This window comes from Myotis brandtii, unplaced genomic scaffold (assembly GCF_000412655.1).
Source record: "Myotis brandtii unplaced genomic scaffold, ASM41265v1 scaffold806, whole genome shotgun sequence".
Taxonomy (NCBI): domain Eukaryota; kingdom Metazoa; phylum Chordata; class Mammalia; order Chiroptera; family Vespertilionidae; genus Myotis; species Myotis brandtii.
The window spans coordinates 1,862,265-1,879,205 of NW_005371249.1; the positions used below are offsets into that span (position 1 = coordinate 1,862,265).

The window sequence follows — 16,941 nt, forward strand, 5'->3', positions numbered from 1 at the left end:
GCACAGGGAGCGGAGGGTCAGGAACCACGTCCCGGTCTGTGGGAACGGGATTCGCAGCCTGGCCACTCTGGATGTGGCGCTGACCGAGAGGAGGAAGCCAGCAAGGGACTCTGGGGGCAGAGGGGTCAGGGGCCAGGAGAGAAAGGTAAAGAATCCTCACTCACCTGCGCCCGCCCGCTTAAAAAAACCTTTGGAACAAGTCACTGCTGCATCCCCCAGGCTCAAAGGCACCTCGTGAGTCAGGCATCCAAACACGGTCACATTTTCCTGGCGCAGGGAGCTCTGGGGAGGGCGGAGTGAAGATGAAGCTGTCCCACCCACCAGGTCCTACCACCACCACCACCCCAGACTCCAAACTCCTCCAGGGACCTCAACACCTGCAGGTGCTCAACACCAAAGCCAATCTCTCCTCCCTTTTTAGAACACAGAACCTTGGCAAACACCAAATCCCCCACATCCGAGATGCCTCAAAGACTGGTGAAAAGGCAAGGCCCAATTCTGAATCCTTTGGGCAGAATTTTTAAACTGTTCGGGCTAAAGAGAAGACCCCCTTTTTCCAATCTTATCTAGCTTGTTGCGGGGAAGGGAAGAGGTGCTGTTGCTGGATATAGAAACTAGTTGTGAACAAAGGTAACTGTAAGGTTTTCAATCATCTTCACCTCTTCACCGGAGACTGAGGGCAGGAGGCATGTAAAGAAATGTACTCTTCCTCCGGTGAAATGATCAGGTACTCGCGGTGGTAATAGAATGCCTGAGGGATTAAATGTAGCAGCCTGGCTGGGATTTAAAGAAACCGGATATCCATAGGAGTAAATGTAAAGGGTTGTCTAAAGGAATAAAGGTAGCAGGTTGCCATAAGCTCACCTCCAGAAGGATTTGAGGCAGCTTATTAAATACATATAAGATAAAATAAATGCATGAGGGAAATTGAAAACTCAGGATAGAACAATAAAATTTGCTCCTAAATGTGGGCCATAGATTTGATGCTGACTTCCAAGCAACCAAAGCAAAGAAGGAAACATGATGAGTGATCAGATTTGTAAGTTCATCAGATAAAGGTTAATCAGAGGCACAGAAGTACAGCATCCAGAAGTTCTCAGGTAAGTCCTCATCAAAGAAGCATGTGTGCTGTTATGCATCCTGTCCTCAACAGCAAGACTGAATTTCATACAACTTGCTCACAGCTTTCCTCCACGCAAGCTCTGGGCAATATGCCAAAATATTGTTCAATAAAAGTCTTTCTCGGGGGGCAGGGAGCCAAAGATATAAATGTTCTTTAAGTATACAGTTCTCTGGTCCAAATGACCAGTTCTTGATCCAAGGGGGGAAAAGACAAAATACTTGGAAAGATCAGAGTAGATGTGCCAAGATTCCTTTCAGAATAAATACAACAGCTATCTGTGGTGTGTAGCAAGGGTCATAGCATGCAGATAGGTAGAATGTAAGCAGATAGATGCCCATTAGAGTAAATGGACAAGAATGCAGAGAGGGACAGGGTAAGGGGCTGCCCAGGACTGGGCCTCTACTCTCAGGATACTGAGGAAGAACAAGTATGGGTGCGGCTGGTCTCGGATATGGGCTCTACAGCATCAAGGTCAAACCAAGACTTCACTGTCATTGCCCAAAGGCATGGCAATAGCAAACACAACATACAGTGTTTAGCCAGAACAGAGTCAAACAGAATTTGGGTATAAAAATAAGGAGCATCTTCAAGTTGAAGAATCAGCTTTGTCCTGACCAGCAGGAGCACTTGAAAGTTCTGAGCCATGTACCATAAAAGACCACATCGAGCCATAGACCAGATCTCAGGTCGGTGCATAGGAAAATGGTCCCTGCCCCAGAGCTGGGGGATAGTAGAATTAAAAGGATCCCTGGCTGAGGGATCCTACTGGATCAATGCTAACCTAAGAGAGTTGCTAATGGCCTGACACAGGACTCTGCCCTCAGCCCAATCTTACCCAATGCTGAAAATAATGACTAAGAGGTACAGAAGGCTGGCTTTTCAAGTATGTGAATTACCATAGTGGAGAAAGCCCAAGACCCAAACCAGTGTCTTTAGGCAATGCCTCAAAGATGAACATAAATTCTTCCATGGGGGTTAAAAAGTTCACTACAAAAATATGAGCTGGGAATTGGCAGCAGGTCACATGAACCAGGCGCAGGGCACAAAATATGTATGCCCCTTGGTTACAATTAGATACATAAGAAGTTAATATGGAAAGGGACTGGGAAGATACACACCAAAGACTAAGCAGCTGTTTTATGGGGATGTCTTCCTCTATTTTCCAAAGCTTTACATGTGATTCTGTTATTTCTATAATTAAAAAGTAAATGAATAAAATTGTTTTGGAAGAAAGTAAAAAGGAAGGACAGGAAAAAGACCCAGAGATCTTTATTCACCCCAAACTGCAGGTGAGCGGTGTGATGCAGGAGCAGAAAGAGGTGATATAATGCACACACACCATGGTCAGACCACTTCAGACCATTTATTTCAGAGACATGCTGACCAGATGTTTGACCAAAGGAGACAGCAGAGGATGGGGAAAGCTCTAAGATGCTGATATTTTTCAGCTTTGAGAAGGTTGAGGGGCATCTGAAGGGCTGCTAAAATAGGCCAGGGATATAACAAATGCACCACACTAATACAAGATGTGAATAATTGGGGAGACTGTGTGGGGTAAGAGGGGGGACACGGAAACTCTCTGTACTTTCCACTCAGTTTTTCTATAACACTGCTCTGAAAAAATCAAGTCTATTAACTTTTTTTTTAAAGGACTGGGATAGATTCACTGAAATATAGCTTCTGGGGCAAAACAAAGATCAGATCATAAAAATCCACAGAGGTAGGTTTGCATGGAATGTCAAGACTGCCATTAGCAACGGGAGCTGTCTAAACATGGCTTCTGTAGGTGAACTCCCCATCACAGGAGATAAGCAAGAAAAGTGAACACCTGCCATAGAGAGAGGCCCTTGTTCAGTGGGCGGTTCAGCTACAAAACTGGGGAAATCTGGACCATTCTGAATTGCCCAGGGCATGTTTGTTGACCAGAATTGGGCTGACATGGTCTCTAATCTTAAAGTTGGGTGAAAGCAACCTGCATAGTCTTCCACACCTGTCACTCTCTTTTTCAAGTTCCCCCACAGGGGCAACCTCCCCCTCTCCACAAAGTACCGCATTGAGATGGAGCTCCAGGCTAAGGACACCTCCACTGTCCAGCACCGGCAGCAGCCTCAGGCCAAACACAGCAGGGCGCTCAGGGGGGAGGGCCACGCTGGGGCCAAAGAAGATGTAGAAGTGGACGGAGAAGGTGTCCAGCTCATTGCGCAGAGTCGGGCGCACTGGCCAGCAGTGCTCAGGTGGAGATGTGGCCCCAGGCCCTTCCACGAGGGCACCAAGGGATGGTGGCTCTAGGGGCAGTGGTTGGTTGCCCAGTGACTGGGGCATGTTCATGGCAGCTCCAGGGGCCAGGGCACGAGACAGGTTGGGCTTCGGGCATTCTGTGGAGTAAAGGAAATCAGAGCTGAGGCCTGCCACCCTCACAGCCCTTCAGCCCCACCACAAACCAGATCTGAGCCAGACAGGATTTAGCAAAGGGTGGGAGGGGTGAGAACTAGCATCAAATGTCCCTTGGGAGTATGGGGCATCCAGGGTCACAGGATAGGGCCCCGGGATTTCCTACTGGTCACAGCTAATAGCATGTCATGTTGGAGGGAATCAAGGTCATCTCTCCCTCCCAAAGGACATGTTGAAACAGATGACTGCCCCCTCACTGACTTGCATGGGCTTTTGCAAGGCCAGTGTCCCAGAGGTCCTAGCTGTTCCTGCCTACTCAGGAAACTGAAAGAGAGATTAAATTAAGGAGAGTAATCAGGTCCCTTCGTGAGCCCCAAGTGGTGGGAGAATGATCTGAAGGCTTTCCAATGACTTCAAGCTCCAAGTGGAAGGGCTTCAGGGAGTGTGAAGGAGCCTGGGTGGGGTCAGGGAGATTGTAGGGACGTGGCAGAGGGGCAATGGTCACGGCCAACATGCATGCCTCTTCCCAGTCACAGATGTCAACACAAGCTGGGTGGCTGGGGCAGATGTGGGCTTCTGACCTTGCAACCGCACGCACAGCTGGAAGCGGATGGTCCTGCCAGAGCCACGGTTCGTCTCCACCCGCACGTAGACCCAGCGCCCCCAAGGGGGCAGTGCTAGCTCCAGCTGGCATACCGAGGCACCTCCACATGCCACAGAGCTTGAGTTGTGCAGGGGTGGGGCCTTGGGACGTAGGCGAAGTGTCAGGGGGCAGGCGGATGCCCCTCGGCCCCCCACACACACCAACTGTGCTGAAACCCTGTAAGTGAAGCTGGGCACAAAGACCCTGGGCAGAGGAGAGTTTGGGGGTAAGAAAGGTGAGAGGGACACGAGAAGGAGGGAAACACTAGGAAGAAGGGGGCAAGGAGGAGTTAGGGACACGAGAATGGGAGGCCTTTTCAGGTCCTCCTCTCTGTGCTGGGGGAGAGGGAGGCAGGAGTCCAACCCACCCGGGGGCTCTGGGTGGCCCAGCAGTTCAGGGTGGCCAGAGGGACAGCAGGAACAGGCAGATGGGCTTAGAGGCCAAGAAAATCCTGTTCCCTATTTGAGGTCAGGGAGGGAAGAAGGAAAGAGCTAGGTTCGGGGGGTGGGGACTCAACTTACTTGTATAGGGCTGAGCGATTGTGGGGGGAGAGGGTTTGCTCTGAGGGACGGCCAGGCACCAGCACAGCAACGTCCAGTAAACGCCGGACAATCAGCTGCGGCTGAAGGAGGTACTGACACTCATCCTGGAGACCCTAAGACAAAAGCAGGGGTGATAGGAGGGGAGAGACAGCAAGGGTGCTGCTAAAGCAAGGTGAACAGAAATGGCCACTGGGAGGGAGGGGGAGGGGGACGCCTCCTCTGGCCTCCTGCTCCCAGGGCAGTGACTGAGGTCTAAGTTCTGGGTCCTTCCTGCTGCATTAGCTCTGTCCTTCCTGGATCTGCAGGATCTGCTGTGATCCTCAGCCTTGGCTGAAGTTTGGGATTCAAAACCAGGCCCTTCTGACAATCAGGCCCAGCCTGCTCCGCCTGCAATCTAACCCCTACTCCTGAGCATTCCTGAACAGCCCCTCAAGGCCATTTCAAACCACCCCAACCCCCCACCAAACCCTCAGGACCTTACAACACTGGCTCTCTTGGGGCATTTAAAGCTGCATAATGGCCTCCAATCCAAACCTCCTCCCTCCCCCACAATGTGAGTCTAATTTCCTTTATTCCCCACCTGCCCTTTCCACGCACCTGTCCATGCTCTGCTCTAATACCCCCAGGGAAGGGCCACTCTTTACCTCCCAGGCAACCTCCAGACTGTACGCAACTTGAGAATAGAAACCTGGTCTTATTTTTGTTCCTCTAGACACAGAGCCTACTATAAAGTGTACACCTCACAGATGAGTTTGCTGGAATCAATGAAGAAATGAATCAACAAGCTGAGGGCAGCTCTGACGTTTATGAAGCCAAAGCCTGCCTTCTGTCTCCCCTCCCACTGCTCTGTCTCAAGGGGCCCACAGGTACATCTGCTCCTTCTGCTCAGGCTAGAGCACAGCCACATCTCCCTGCTCTTCTGGATCAGACCCCTAGCCCTTCTCAGTTGACATCACCCCTAACCCACACAGCTTCAGCGGACAGTCCCATTGACTCCAGTTCCTTCTCTGCAGCGTTTGCAGCATCTCTAAGCCCTGCAAGTGGCGCAGTTCAGGGGAGGAGGGGCCTCCTGATTGGGGTTCTCTGATCTTCTGAAATTAGAGGACCTTGTGCCGCCCAATAAACTAGAGGCCACTGTTCACTTATGTGTTTATTCTGACTGAGACATATCTCTAAACCTGTTCTGCATAAGTTCCAGGCTCTGACATGCCACTGAGTTCCATGCCATGGGACTAGCCAGCCAAGGCACAGAGTTCCAGGAAAGCTGGAAGGCGGCCTTGAAGGCCAGAAAGTCCCATCACCCTCTGCCTGGAATTTCCCTGTGATTTTTGCATCTCTGCATCCCCAATGCCTAGCACACCACCTGGCAAACACTAGATGCTAAAAAAAATATCTGCTGAGTTAAAGAGTGGATATCAAAAAGATCAAAAAGAGCATACAAAAAAAAAAACAAAACAAAAAAAACAAGTGTACCTTCAGAGAACGCCTAAACCCCTCATTTCTCAGGGACCACAATCTCTGATATCCAAAGCAAATGTCCCTCATCTTTGATATCAAACCCTAAGGACCAGAACTACTAGCACAAGTCATTTCATCAACCCCACTTCCCACAACAGGAATCACCCACAGCCATCTTGTGGTGAATGATCCCCAAGGGCGGGCGCCCATGCTCGGGAGGGGCCCATTTCCTTCTTGGACAGTTTGGGGAAAGAAAAACTCCATATATTGCTTGCTAGTGGTTTCACTGAAGGATCAGTGGGCATACCTCAGTGGTTAAGATGTGCTCCTTCCTGTATAAGGTGCACATCCAATAGCCCTCCTTATTGTAGAGAGGCGCACTCAGTGGAGACCAGGGAAGGTGCAGAGATTCAGCGACCTTCACCCTGTGATGGGGCTAATGAAAGGGCACCAGAATGAAAGTCCTCAAGAACAGCCAAGGCAAAAGCCAAGTGAGAGTCCAAACTGAGTCAACATCAGCGGTCATGGAAGGAACAGGGTCAAAGCCTGGAAACTTGGGAAACCAAGAGGGGCAAAGTGAGAAGTGGTGTGGGAAACAGTCTGAAAGAAGCTGGAACAGAACACCCTAGATTGATCTGTGACTGTCCTAGTATGGCTGGGCCGGGTTTCTTTAGAAAGGCCAAAGCAGGGTGGCCAGTCCCAGGCTCTGGATGGGGCTTGCAGACTGAAGATGCCCCCAAACCACTTGGCCCTCTTCGTGAAAATATCCCAGTACCCACTACATGGCAGTCCCTGACCCACCGTTGGTCAGCAGCAATCAACATGTACATAAATGAGTGTTGGACAGACTACAGGGGACAAGAGTGGAAGCAGGGAAACCACTTCAAAGGTTACTGTGGCGGCCCAGGAGAAAGCTGAGGGCAGGTGTGCTAAGAGTGGAAACAGAAGTAGATGCATAAAGGACATGCTTTTAGAAATAGAGTCAATGCGACTTTTCTTTATGAATTGATTGTAGAGAAGTGAGGGGGGAAGAAGAATCAAGCATGACATCTAAATTTGGAGCTTGAGCAATCAGTGAATGGCAGTGCCATTTACTGAGAAGATGAAAGAAAGAAAAGACTTGGGCTGGGAGAAGTGAAATGGGAACTGAAGAGATGTTTGCTTTCGGCTTTCATTTGTACGGGCTAATTTGAGACATTTCTTAGATATCGAATCGAAGATGTCAAGTAAGCAGGTGGATATAAAGTCTGAGATTCAAAGAAATTAGGACTCACTGAATACACTTGGAAGGCATTAACTTACAGGTTGTAAGTTATAACTTATAAGTGGTACTTAAAACTATTGTGCTGGAGATACCTAATAAGAGAATAGATAAATAAGAAAGGAGTTGTCCCAGGACCAAGCATTGAAGCCCCACAATATGTTTGATCAAGCAGAGAAGACACCAGGAAAGGGAGGCAGAGAAGGAGTGGGCAGTGGGCAGGAGGAAAACCAGGAGAGTTCTGTGAAGGCCAAGAGACGTGTCCTTCAAGAAGGGAAGAAGAGTGACATAAGGAACTTACTAACAGCTCGTTACTAGTTAACTCTGGAGAGGGGAAGTGGGGACTGTAAGGGAGGCAAGGGAAAAGGAAGACTTACTTTTCACTGCCTTTTGTACCTTTCGAATGTTGTACCAGGTGCATTTATTACCTATTCAAAACACAAACAAAATAATTGAGGAGGAGGGAGAGCATAATGAGCGCTGTTAGCAGATTTCAACCTCTTCAGTTGAGATACTGAGCCATGTTTCATCCTAGTTGATGGATTCAACCAAATCCTTTCTTCTGTACAATCTGCTTATTTGGTTTCCTTATCGTGGTTTTCATTATTTTACCTGCTGTCAGTTACTTTCAAATCTTAGACTGGGGAGAGGAAGCATTCAAGGAGAACTGTGCCCCAGATATTTTGGAGAACTTTCCCATAATGAGCCATTTGGGTGCCAGATGTTACCCACAGTTCAAAGGCCAGCCCTTTAGGGCAGACTGGCAGCTGGACATCACAGGATGAACACATGTTCCGAGACAGGAAAGGCAAGGAGATGGAGGGCATGGGTCAAGATGGAAGAGGTTGATAGAAAGAGGAGAGGAAAGGAGAAGTGAGATCAGTTTTGGACAATATGAGTTTGAGAAGATGGCAGAAGGGCAACAAAAATTTGCCACACCCCCACGATGTGCCAGGCTCTGTGCTGGGTGCTGGGAATACAGTGGTGAATAACACAGACACATTGGCTAGCAGAAGTGTGTGACCAGAGCTCAGGACAGTGGCCTGGACCAGATAAGTCACTTCGCTTTAACAACCTCCTAAGGTTTTCTATCGCTCTCAGGATAAAGTTCAAACTTCTAGATCCCTCATGATCTGGCCTCTGCTCACCCCTTCCACTCCCTCACCCATCCCAACAACCACCCCACACTGAACCACTACAGCTCTCAAGCTTTAGCCCATGCTACACCTACCCTGCAATGCCTTTCCTTGCCTTCTCAACTTCAGGCCTCACCTTCTAACAGTTTCCTAAGACCACCTCTACAAGCTGAGTTAGCCATCTCTCCTTTGTCCTCTCAAAACACCTCTTATATCTCACTACCATACGTCTTATTTATCTGTGTCCCTAGCACTCGACCCAAGGCCTGGGACAAAGCAGGTACTCAAGGACTAAGGTCTAAAGGAAGGTCTGAGCTTACCCCCAAAACTAAGGAGGGCCCTAGAAACAGTCCTGCCTTCTTATTGCTAGGACTTTTCAGTCCCCACCCAAGGGATATCCCTGAACCCACAATAACCAAGCCTCACAGGAAGTCAAGACCTAGAACAAGGAAAAAGCAATTTGAGAAGATGGAGCCCTGGAGAAATGTTCTGGATACTCCACCCACAGGCTAGAATCTAGGGAATTAACAAAAAAACTTAAAGAATCCTTAGAAGCCCATTTAAGATTCCTAAAGGTAGTCAAATTCTCAGAGGGACTACAAAGATGATCCTTTCTTCCCCATCCTCACCCCTTGAACCTCTAGAACAGGCCTAACTGAAGAGCTACATCTCTCATGGTGTCCAGGTCTCATGGGCAAGGTGTAACTGTGCCCTCTTCTCTCTAGTCTCACCACACTGCAGGGAGCTCTGCTGCTAGGGCTCCAGCTTGCAGTACCAAGTCCCCCACGCCCCTCTTGCTATATCTAGTTGCAAATGGGTATGTCAACCAAACCTGGTTCTGACCTCTCCTAACTAGGCTTCAGCTCCCATAATATCAACCCAGGCCTAGGTCCCTATTTCCTCCTGACCACCCAGAAAAGTTTTTGGATAACCAGAGCAGAGCTTCAGAAAGATTTTCCCTGCCAGTCCTCACAAAGAGAGTCCAGGATCAGAGTTAGGATCAGGAACTGGCTCTTTGGAATTTGACCGAAGACCTAAGACAGTCCTCCAAATAGAATAACCCTTAGTTCTGACAGGAGTCAAGACCTACCTAGAACCCAGATGAGCGCCCAACATGCTTTCATCCAGGGCGCTCCCAGACTTTGACAGCAAGTTCTCTAGTGCATCCTTCTCAGGAAAAACAGCCTATCACTGAGGCCTCCAGACATTCCGTCAGCCCTTGTTCCCATTCTGAAAACAGCAGTACCAGTACACATGTCCCTGTGGGATTCTCAGCTCATTCAGCTACGGTAGGAGGAAGAGAGGTGAGTCTACCACAGCCACAGAGCTCCTTCTGGCAAGGAACTCAGCCTGGAGAGAGATCTCCAGATCAAATCTTCACCTGATTGGGAATTTATGTCCCTCTCAATTCTCAGTGGCCGAACCCTGATAGCATTCATGTTCTTTAAGTCCTCTCTCTGCTCATGCTCAGTCCTTACCACTGGCCCACACACACTTGGCCATCCCACTCTTGACAATGACCAGCTTATCACGCCCTTCCTTCCCGCCGACAGGAGTAAGAAAACTATCGATCCTATCACTACAAGGAGAAAGTCTGCCCAACACCCAGGAGTGGCAGGAAACCTTTGTGGCGTTTCCTTCCCCTCCAAACCGGCTGGGAAAAGCATTCTGACCTTTGAACATACACTTCAGATGTTAACCACCTCTGCTCTATGAAATCAGTACAGATATCTGGAGGAAAGGTGGGCAACAGTCTGGATGGACACCAGCTGGCCAAAGCCTCCTTTTAACAGGAAGGTCCTCCCTGACCCAGAGTGGTCTTGCATGGTCTTTCCGAGGGTGAAGGGAGCTGAAATCATGATAGGAGAGGAATGCATTCTCCCAGATGGACTGACTGGGCTGTAGCCTACAAGAGTCGGCGGGGCTATCTTGGGTTTGTGCAGCAGCATTTGACTGGTCCTTAGTGGCTTCTGATCACCTCGATTAACCCTTGTAGCTTCCAACAGGAAGGGACAGTACTCTGCAGTGCCGGGGCCTCTGGCTGACTGCAGACTCTGAACTTGCCTTTCAGCTTACATGGACCCACCGTGTCCTCCTAAGGTTCCCAAATTGCCTCATATAGGTCTTGACCCACCAAGTGACCTGCTGGCCTCTAACTAGGGTCCATCCCAGCCACCCTCATGCAGTTTCCCATCCTGGTACAAGGCTGGTGTCCCAGGTAACCATGAGGTGAATTCAGCAGAGATGGAGAAGCAGCTCTGACCTCTCCTGCCCTAGACAACATCAACCCACCTTGACAGAGATGTGGCCGTGGGCCTGGGGAAGGTGGGCAGCCAAGAACCAGTCCCCAGGTAAGGGGCTGCTGACGTTAAAGATGCCTGAAGTGCGGTTGGGCAGTGTCCAGCTGAGGGTCAGTGAGAAAACCCCAGGCACAGCCGTGTCCCCTGGGAAGTGTGTGTGCAGGGGATTGATGACAGGGGGTGCCCCAGACCGGAAATACCTGGGGACCAGAATGAGGAGAGGAAGAAAGCAGGCAATGAGGTGGGAGATGAGAAATGGGGAAAAGAAAGGAGAACAGTCACTCATCACCAGCAAATAAGTAGATTCTCTATACCAGTGATGGCGAACCTATGACACGCAAACTCATTTTTTTGGTTGATTTTTCTTTGTTAAATGGCATTTAAATATATAAAATAAATATCAAAAATATAAGTCTTTGTTTTACTATGGTTGCAAATATCAAAAAATTTCTATATGTGACACGGCACCAGAGTTAAGTTAGGGTTTTTCAAAATGCTGACACGCCGAGCTCAAAAGGTTCACCATCACTGTCCTAGACTCTTGAGATGGCATTTGAGAAAAACTTAACTCTTTCTTGAATCTACTTGGTGACACAGAGAGGCTCTGAGGCTGACTGGATTGGGTGTCTGGTTACTTCTTAAGCACGTGTAACTTTTGTTCTACTATGGTTGCAAATATCAAAAAATTTCTATATGTGACACGGCACCAGAGTTAAGTTAGGGTTTTTCAAAATGCTGACACGCCGAGCTCAAAGGTTCGCCATCACTGCCCTATATTGACACATACAACAAAGTGGATCGGCACAGAGGGGTAAAAGGTCGGTTCAGGCACTCACACAGTCACATTTTGGTCTCGAAGTAATCATGAAACAGAGGTCTTGGCCCTCACTCAGTCATACTGCAACCTCAACAAGGGTCAGGGGTCAGGGGCCGGGGTCAGTTTAGATACCGTTTGGAAAGCGGTCTGGGGTTAGAAGTGAGGGTCAGGAGGTCAACTCAGACACTCACACAGTCACACTTTGGTCTGGGCAGTGGTCCCCAAAGGATCCCCCCTGCTCCTTGAAGATGATGAGGTTCCAAACAGCCAGGAATGTGTCCTCAGGAACATGGAAGTGGAAGAGTTCGGTGCTGGCAAAGGAGCGGAAAGGACTCAGCTTGCGGGGTGAGCAGGTGGAGTAATCGGTCAGGAAGAGGCCTCCTGGGGAGCAGGCGAGAAAGAAAGGGGCAGGTAGGATAGAGGGCATTTCCGTTAAGCAGCAGGCACACCAGTCTTCCTCACCAATAGCACCAACTCCACAAATGCTCTTGTCTGAGACGGGAACTGGGTCTCCTGCTGCCCTAACCATCATCTGCTTTAATCCTTACAATGACCTTGAAAAAATGACCTGTTTTTATAGATAAGGGAACTGAGGCTTAAACCTAGATCTGTATAAATCCAACACCAGGGCCCTTTATATGACCCCACAGCTCCCCTCACTTAGGAGTCATTGTTCTGCTGTTACCAAGCCTAACAAAACAGAGGTGTGGACAGTGAGCATGCGAGTGTGTGTGTTGGCACGGGCTCTTAGGCCACTGAGCTGGCTAGAGCTCCACCTGTGGGGCTCGGGAGTCAGCATGAAACTGTGTAACTTCCTTGTTTATTTTCTTCCCCCTTCTGTTCCCCTGTGGTCAGGAGAGTAAAAATCCTCAGAAGCTTCACAAGAGCTGTCTGTATACTGGCTCAGGGCAGGAGGGGGAAGGGGAAAGTGTGGTGAGTCTGCAAGGGGCCTGCTTGGGTGGCAGAGGCAAGGACAGGAGCTGGCAGGCCACCACAAAGCTCCTGGGAGAGGAGGAAAGGGAGTCACCAGGCCCTCTAGGGCTCATAATAAGCAGCCAGAGGGGCTTCCCAGAGGGAGCCCCAGGGAGGCAGTCAGCTGGCGACCTTGTGGAATCTCAAACCTCTTGGGAATATTCATATGCAGGGCAGGAGGGGAGGGGGGAGGGTTGTCTCTAAATGAAATGCTAAGATACCTGATCATGGCTGTTAGGAGTAAAGCCAAGGTGAATAGGAAAGTCTGGTGTCAGCAGCTAGGACTGCTGTAACAGTGAAAATAACCCAGTAGCTCAGCTGGATAGCAGAGTCCCAAATGGCAGGCAAAGTTCTGGGGAATCTGACAGCCTGGAGACTTAAGGCTGGCCCCAGAGAAGGCCAGAAGATGCCTCCAATGCAGGTGAGACAGTTAGGAAATCACAGCTTCAGGGGTCGGGGCAGTTTTCAGCCAAATAGTAAATACCCGCAGGGCTTACCTAGTCTGACAATCTCCCTCTCTGGAAATGGGAGATTTAACTCCAAAAATGAGGTCTTTGAAATAACAGAGAAAGAGGCATCTGGGAAAAGGAGGCGGCTGAAGGATGCACCCTGGTTAAGGTTGACCCCACTGAGCTGCAGCAACTTCAAGAGTTACCCTGCAGAGGAGTGGAGGCCACTGGCCCTACATGGGCCTGTGCTCATCTTCAAAGGCCATGGATACACCCAAGGACTAGTCTGTCCAGTTCAGACCACTTGGTTAGTCTCTACTGTCAGCAAGGAAGACGTGCCACCTTGCAAGCTGAGCACTGCCCAGGAACCAGAGGCTCACAGAGCAGCACTGAGAGAGCAGTGGCAAAGTAAGAGGGATGAAGGGAAATGAACCAACTATGGGAAGATAGGTTCCCTAGGAGTCCTGGCTATGACAACCGGAAGGCAGAAAGCCAAGAACTGAATAGCCCAATCTCCTGTCACAAGAAAGCAGGGCTCTGGAGCACCCTCTGCTGGGGGCAGGGAGGCTCCTCCCCAAGGCTGGTACCAGGATGGGTCGTCACATGAGCCATTGCTATTCTTAGGAAGAAATCTTGGCCAGGCCCCAGAGCAGACCCTCAGAGAGCTGCTCATGAAAAACAGCTAATGGTCTTTGGGAAACAATGGACAAACGAGCACACGAACCAAACGAACATGGCACGGCCCCATTCACTCCAAGCTTTGGTTTGGGGTTTCTTTCACCTGAGCCTACAGAGCTGTGTCCCACAGGAAGCATGAGGAAGGCCCCAGGCCAGCTCAGATGAATCTGTCCTGGATGCCCCAGTACTTCCAAACGGAGCTCGGGTGATTCTCCTCCACCACCTGAAACACACACACACACACACACACACACACACACACACACACACACACGTGCAGACACACAGAGGCTGAGGCTGGCCCTGCTAACGACAGCACTAGGTAGGAAAAAAAGGTCACTTTCTGGAATGGCAAGGCCTGTCTGGGTTATGCAAATGCAGTCAGAGCTCAAGGACCAGGAGACCCAGGTGGTACCTCCCATTCCTGAAATGAGACTGAAGCCAACAATAAGCACGTATTGAGACCGATGGTGCCGCTATGGTCCTGTGACACTGGCTGCCCCTCCTCAAGCAAAGTGTATCACGCCCCCCAGGACCTAGGTCACAGAGCACTCCTGCAGGGCCGGCCACAGTTACCCAGGCAGTAACTATTCACAGCACTAAGGCAGCCCTGCCTGCAGTCGGGCCCATGCAGCACTCTTTTCCAACTTCATTACAATTCTCCCCAAACCACTTAAACCCGCTTCTGGACAAGCGTGCTTTAAACCACATCTCTCCACTTTCTACTGCTCTGGGGCTGTCAGCCAGCCTCCTCCCCGAGTCAGCTCTTGCTTGCCTAGTGAACTCATGAACAAAGAAGCCATGATGACAAAAATGGGAGCTATGAATTGGGCTCAACAGTAGGGACTCCCCCTCACCCAAACTGAAAAACTGACCTGGCTACCGCCCTCCTTCAAGGAGTCAGGCTGGGGGCAGATGGATTCCTTGTATGTGTTATGAGAGGCATCCGAACAGGGAACAATCCACTGGGAAGCTAACACTTCAGTGCTCTGTCTACAGGAGCAGGTAGAGCTGAAGAGAACATGCGTGGGCCACAACACGTACCCTCCCCTTACACAACAATATAACATACTCAGAAGACACACAGGCTCACCTGCACCCCATACAACATACATGTGCCTGCACTCACCAACACACGGTCATGTACACACACTGCATGTGCCCAGCATTCCCACAGATCCCTCAGGTATACACTCAGACCTGTAAGTTCCAGACACCAGTGAGCTTGGGGCAGTGGCCTTTGGTTGCATTGATCTCCTCAAGACTGTACACTGAACCAGGTCCCCAGAACTCACTGAAACCCAGCCCCCAACCCCAGCTACTTTGTTAGTTATTAGTGCCAAAGATTCCCCCAGGCACATTTCCATCCTTTCTAGAATGCCAACCGCCGGAGGTAGCTGAGGTTTGGGGCATGAAGACCATAGCCATCTCCTTAGGATGGGACCGTCTTTATGGCACAACTCCTCTGACCAGGACCCTCTCCTCCTCTCACATCCCACCTGTTAAGAAGTTGGACCTCTCCCTCTCTTATCCAAATCACTTTCTTGCTGGATGGTAGCCCTAGGCTGACAACTGGCAAATGAGGAAGAGTTGTGATGAAGCCTCCTTGTGGGAAGACAGGGGGAAGGACAGACTGTGTTTGAGCCTTTCCCCACTTGGGTTTGTTTTCCTATTAGGCATATATTGCAGTGAAAAAAACTAGTGTGGGGTAGTAATTAGTAAACTGTTTTCTAGCCCCAATACTGCCATTTACAAGCCGTATGACCTTGAGCAAATCGCTCCCCTGTTGAGCCTCAGTTTCCCCATCTGTAAAATGGCCTCTGAGTTTCAACCCTGCCCTAAAAGTGTCAGGAACTGCCCAACTGGTTTGGCTCAGTGGATAGAGCATCGGCCTGTGGACCAAAGGGTCCTGGGTTCAATTCCAGCCAAGGGGGCACATACCTTGGTTGCAGGCTCCTCCCCAGCCTGGGCCCTGGTCGGGGCGTGTGCAGGAGGCAACCAATTAATGTGTTTCTCTCACATTGTAGTTTCTCTCTGACTCTCCCTCTCTCTTCCACTCTCTCCAAAAGATCAATGGGAAAATATCCTCAGGTGAGGATTAATGAAAACAAACAAAAAAGTTTCAGGAATGATTCCTAGGCAAATCCAGCTTATTTGGAACAAAACTCATGACAAGAAGAAAACTCGTTATAATGGCAACTAACCCATGTCCATCTGTTTGCTACATGTTGTTTTCAAAACTGCTTTTTTAACCCTGTTTTCATGCCTACTATCTCAAGAGTTTAGGCTAACTCTTCCCAACAGCGGACTAGAGGCTGTCTGGTGTGGGAATATGTCTCTCCCGTCAAACTTTATGAGCAGGAGCAAGACTTCCTTGGAAAAGCAAGTGTCAAAATGGGGTCAGAACGGACACCGGGAAAGGAAACCTTGGCTGTCTGTCCTAGGACCTGCTGAGCCTCGAGTCCACAGTAGCTACTACCTCTCTTCTGACCCTCCCAACTCCTCTCAGATGTGTAAGAACTCTCTCCTCCCTGATTCTCCCCACTTCTTCCCCAAGGCTCTAGTTACCAAGGCCCCACCTCTCCCGCATCCCCCCAGTCCACCCTCCCTGCCAAACCCCGTCCCTGCCTCAGTCCTCGCTGCTTCTGCACTCACCAGCCCCTGGGCCAAGGACAGAAAACAGCAACAGCAGCAACAGGGCTGGAGGCAGCTGGAGCCCAGACCTGAGCCGAGGCGGGGAGAGGGGCAGGGTGTGAGAGAGAGGGGTGGGTGGTGGGAGAGACGCGGGTAAACACAGAGCAGAGGGCAAAGGCTGAGACAATGGGCTGGGCTGGGCTGGGCACCGGGGCTTGCAAAGGGGCAGGGGCTGGGATAGAAGAAGAGACTGTGATGGGGACTGGAGTGAGGGCAGCGTTTGGGCCCTGGGCTTAAGCAAACCCTGGGGATGGGATTGGGACCGGGGTGGGGCGGGGATTTGTGACAGGAGGTGGAACAAGGGCAGAGGCGGGGAAGGGGGCCCCGCCAGGGTCTGAGGCTGGAGGGGGGGCCTGGGTTGGGACCTCGATCTGGGCATTCGCTGGTGTCCAGGCCGGGACTGGGACCTATTTGGGAAGCAGGCCGAGGGAGGGGCCGGGGGCCTGGGCCTGGGTCGGGATGCTGGGACGAGGGGCC

At 50.3% G+C, this 16,941-nt stretch overlaps 1 protein-coding gene across 1 annotated transcript in view; it reads right to left on the minus strand.

Annotated features, from left to right (window-relative positions):
• Positions 1-16,935, minus strand: part of TMEM8B (transmembrane protein 8B) — a 23,164-nt gene extending 6,229 nt beyond the window's left edge. Inside the window, 8 exon segments of the mRNA XM_014531478.1 lie at positions 5-110; positions 189-282; positions 3,173-3,498; positions 4,096-4,361; positions 4,679-4,812; positions 10,847-11,054; positions 11,863-12,052; positions 16,426-16,935. Of these exon segments, the coding sequence (XP_014386964.1) occupies positions 5-110; positions 189-282; positions 3,173-3,498; positions 4,096-4,361; positions 4,679-4,812; positions 10,847-11,054; positions 11,863-12,052; positions 16,426-16,843 (1,742 nt within the window). The 5' untranslated portion in view covers positions 16,844-16,935.
• Between the last annotated feature and the right edge of the window lie 6 nt (positions 16,936-16,941).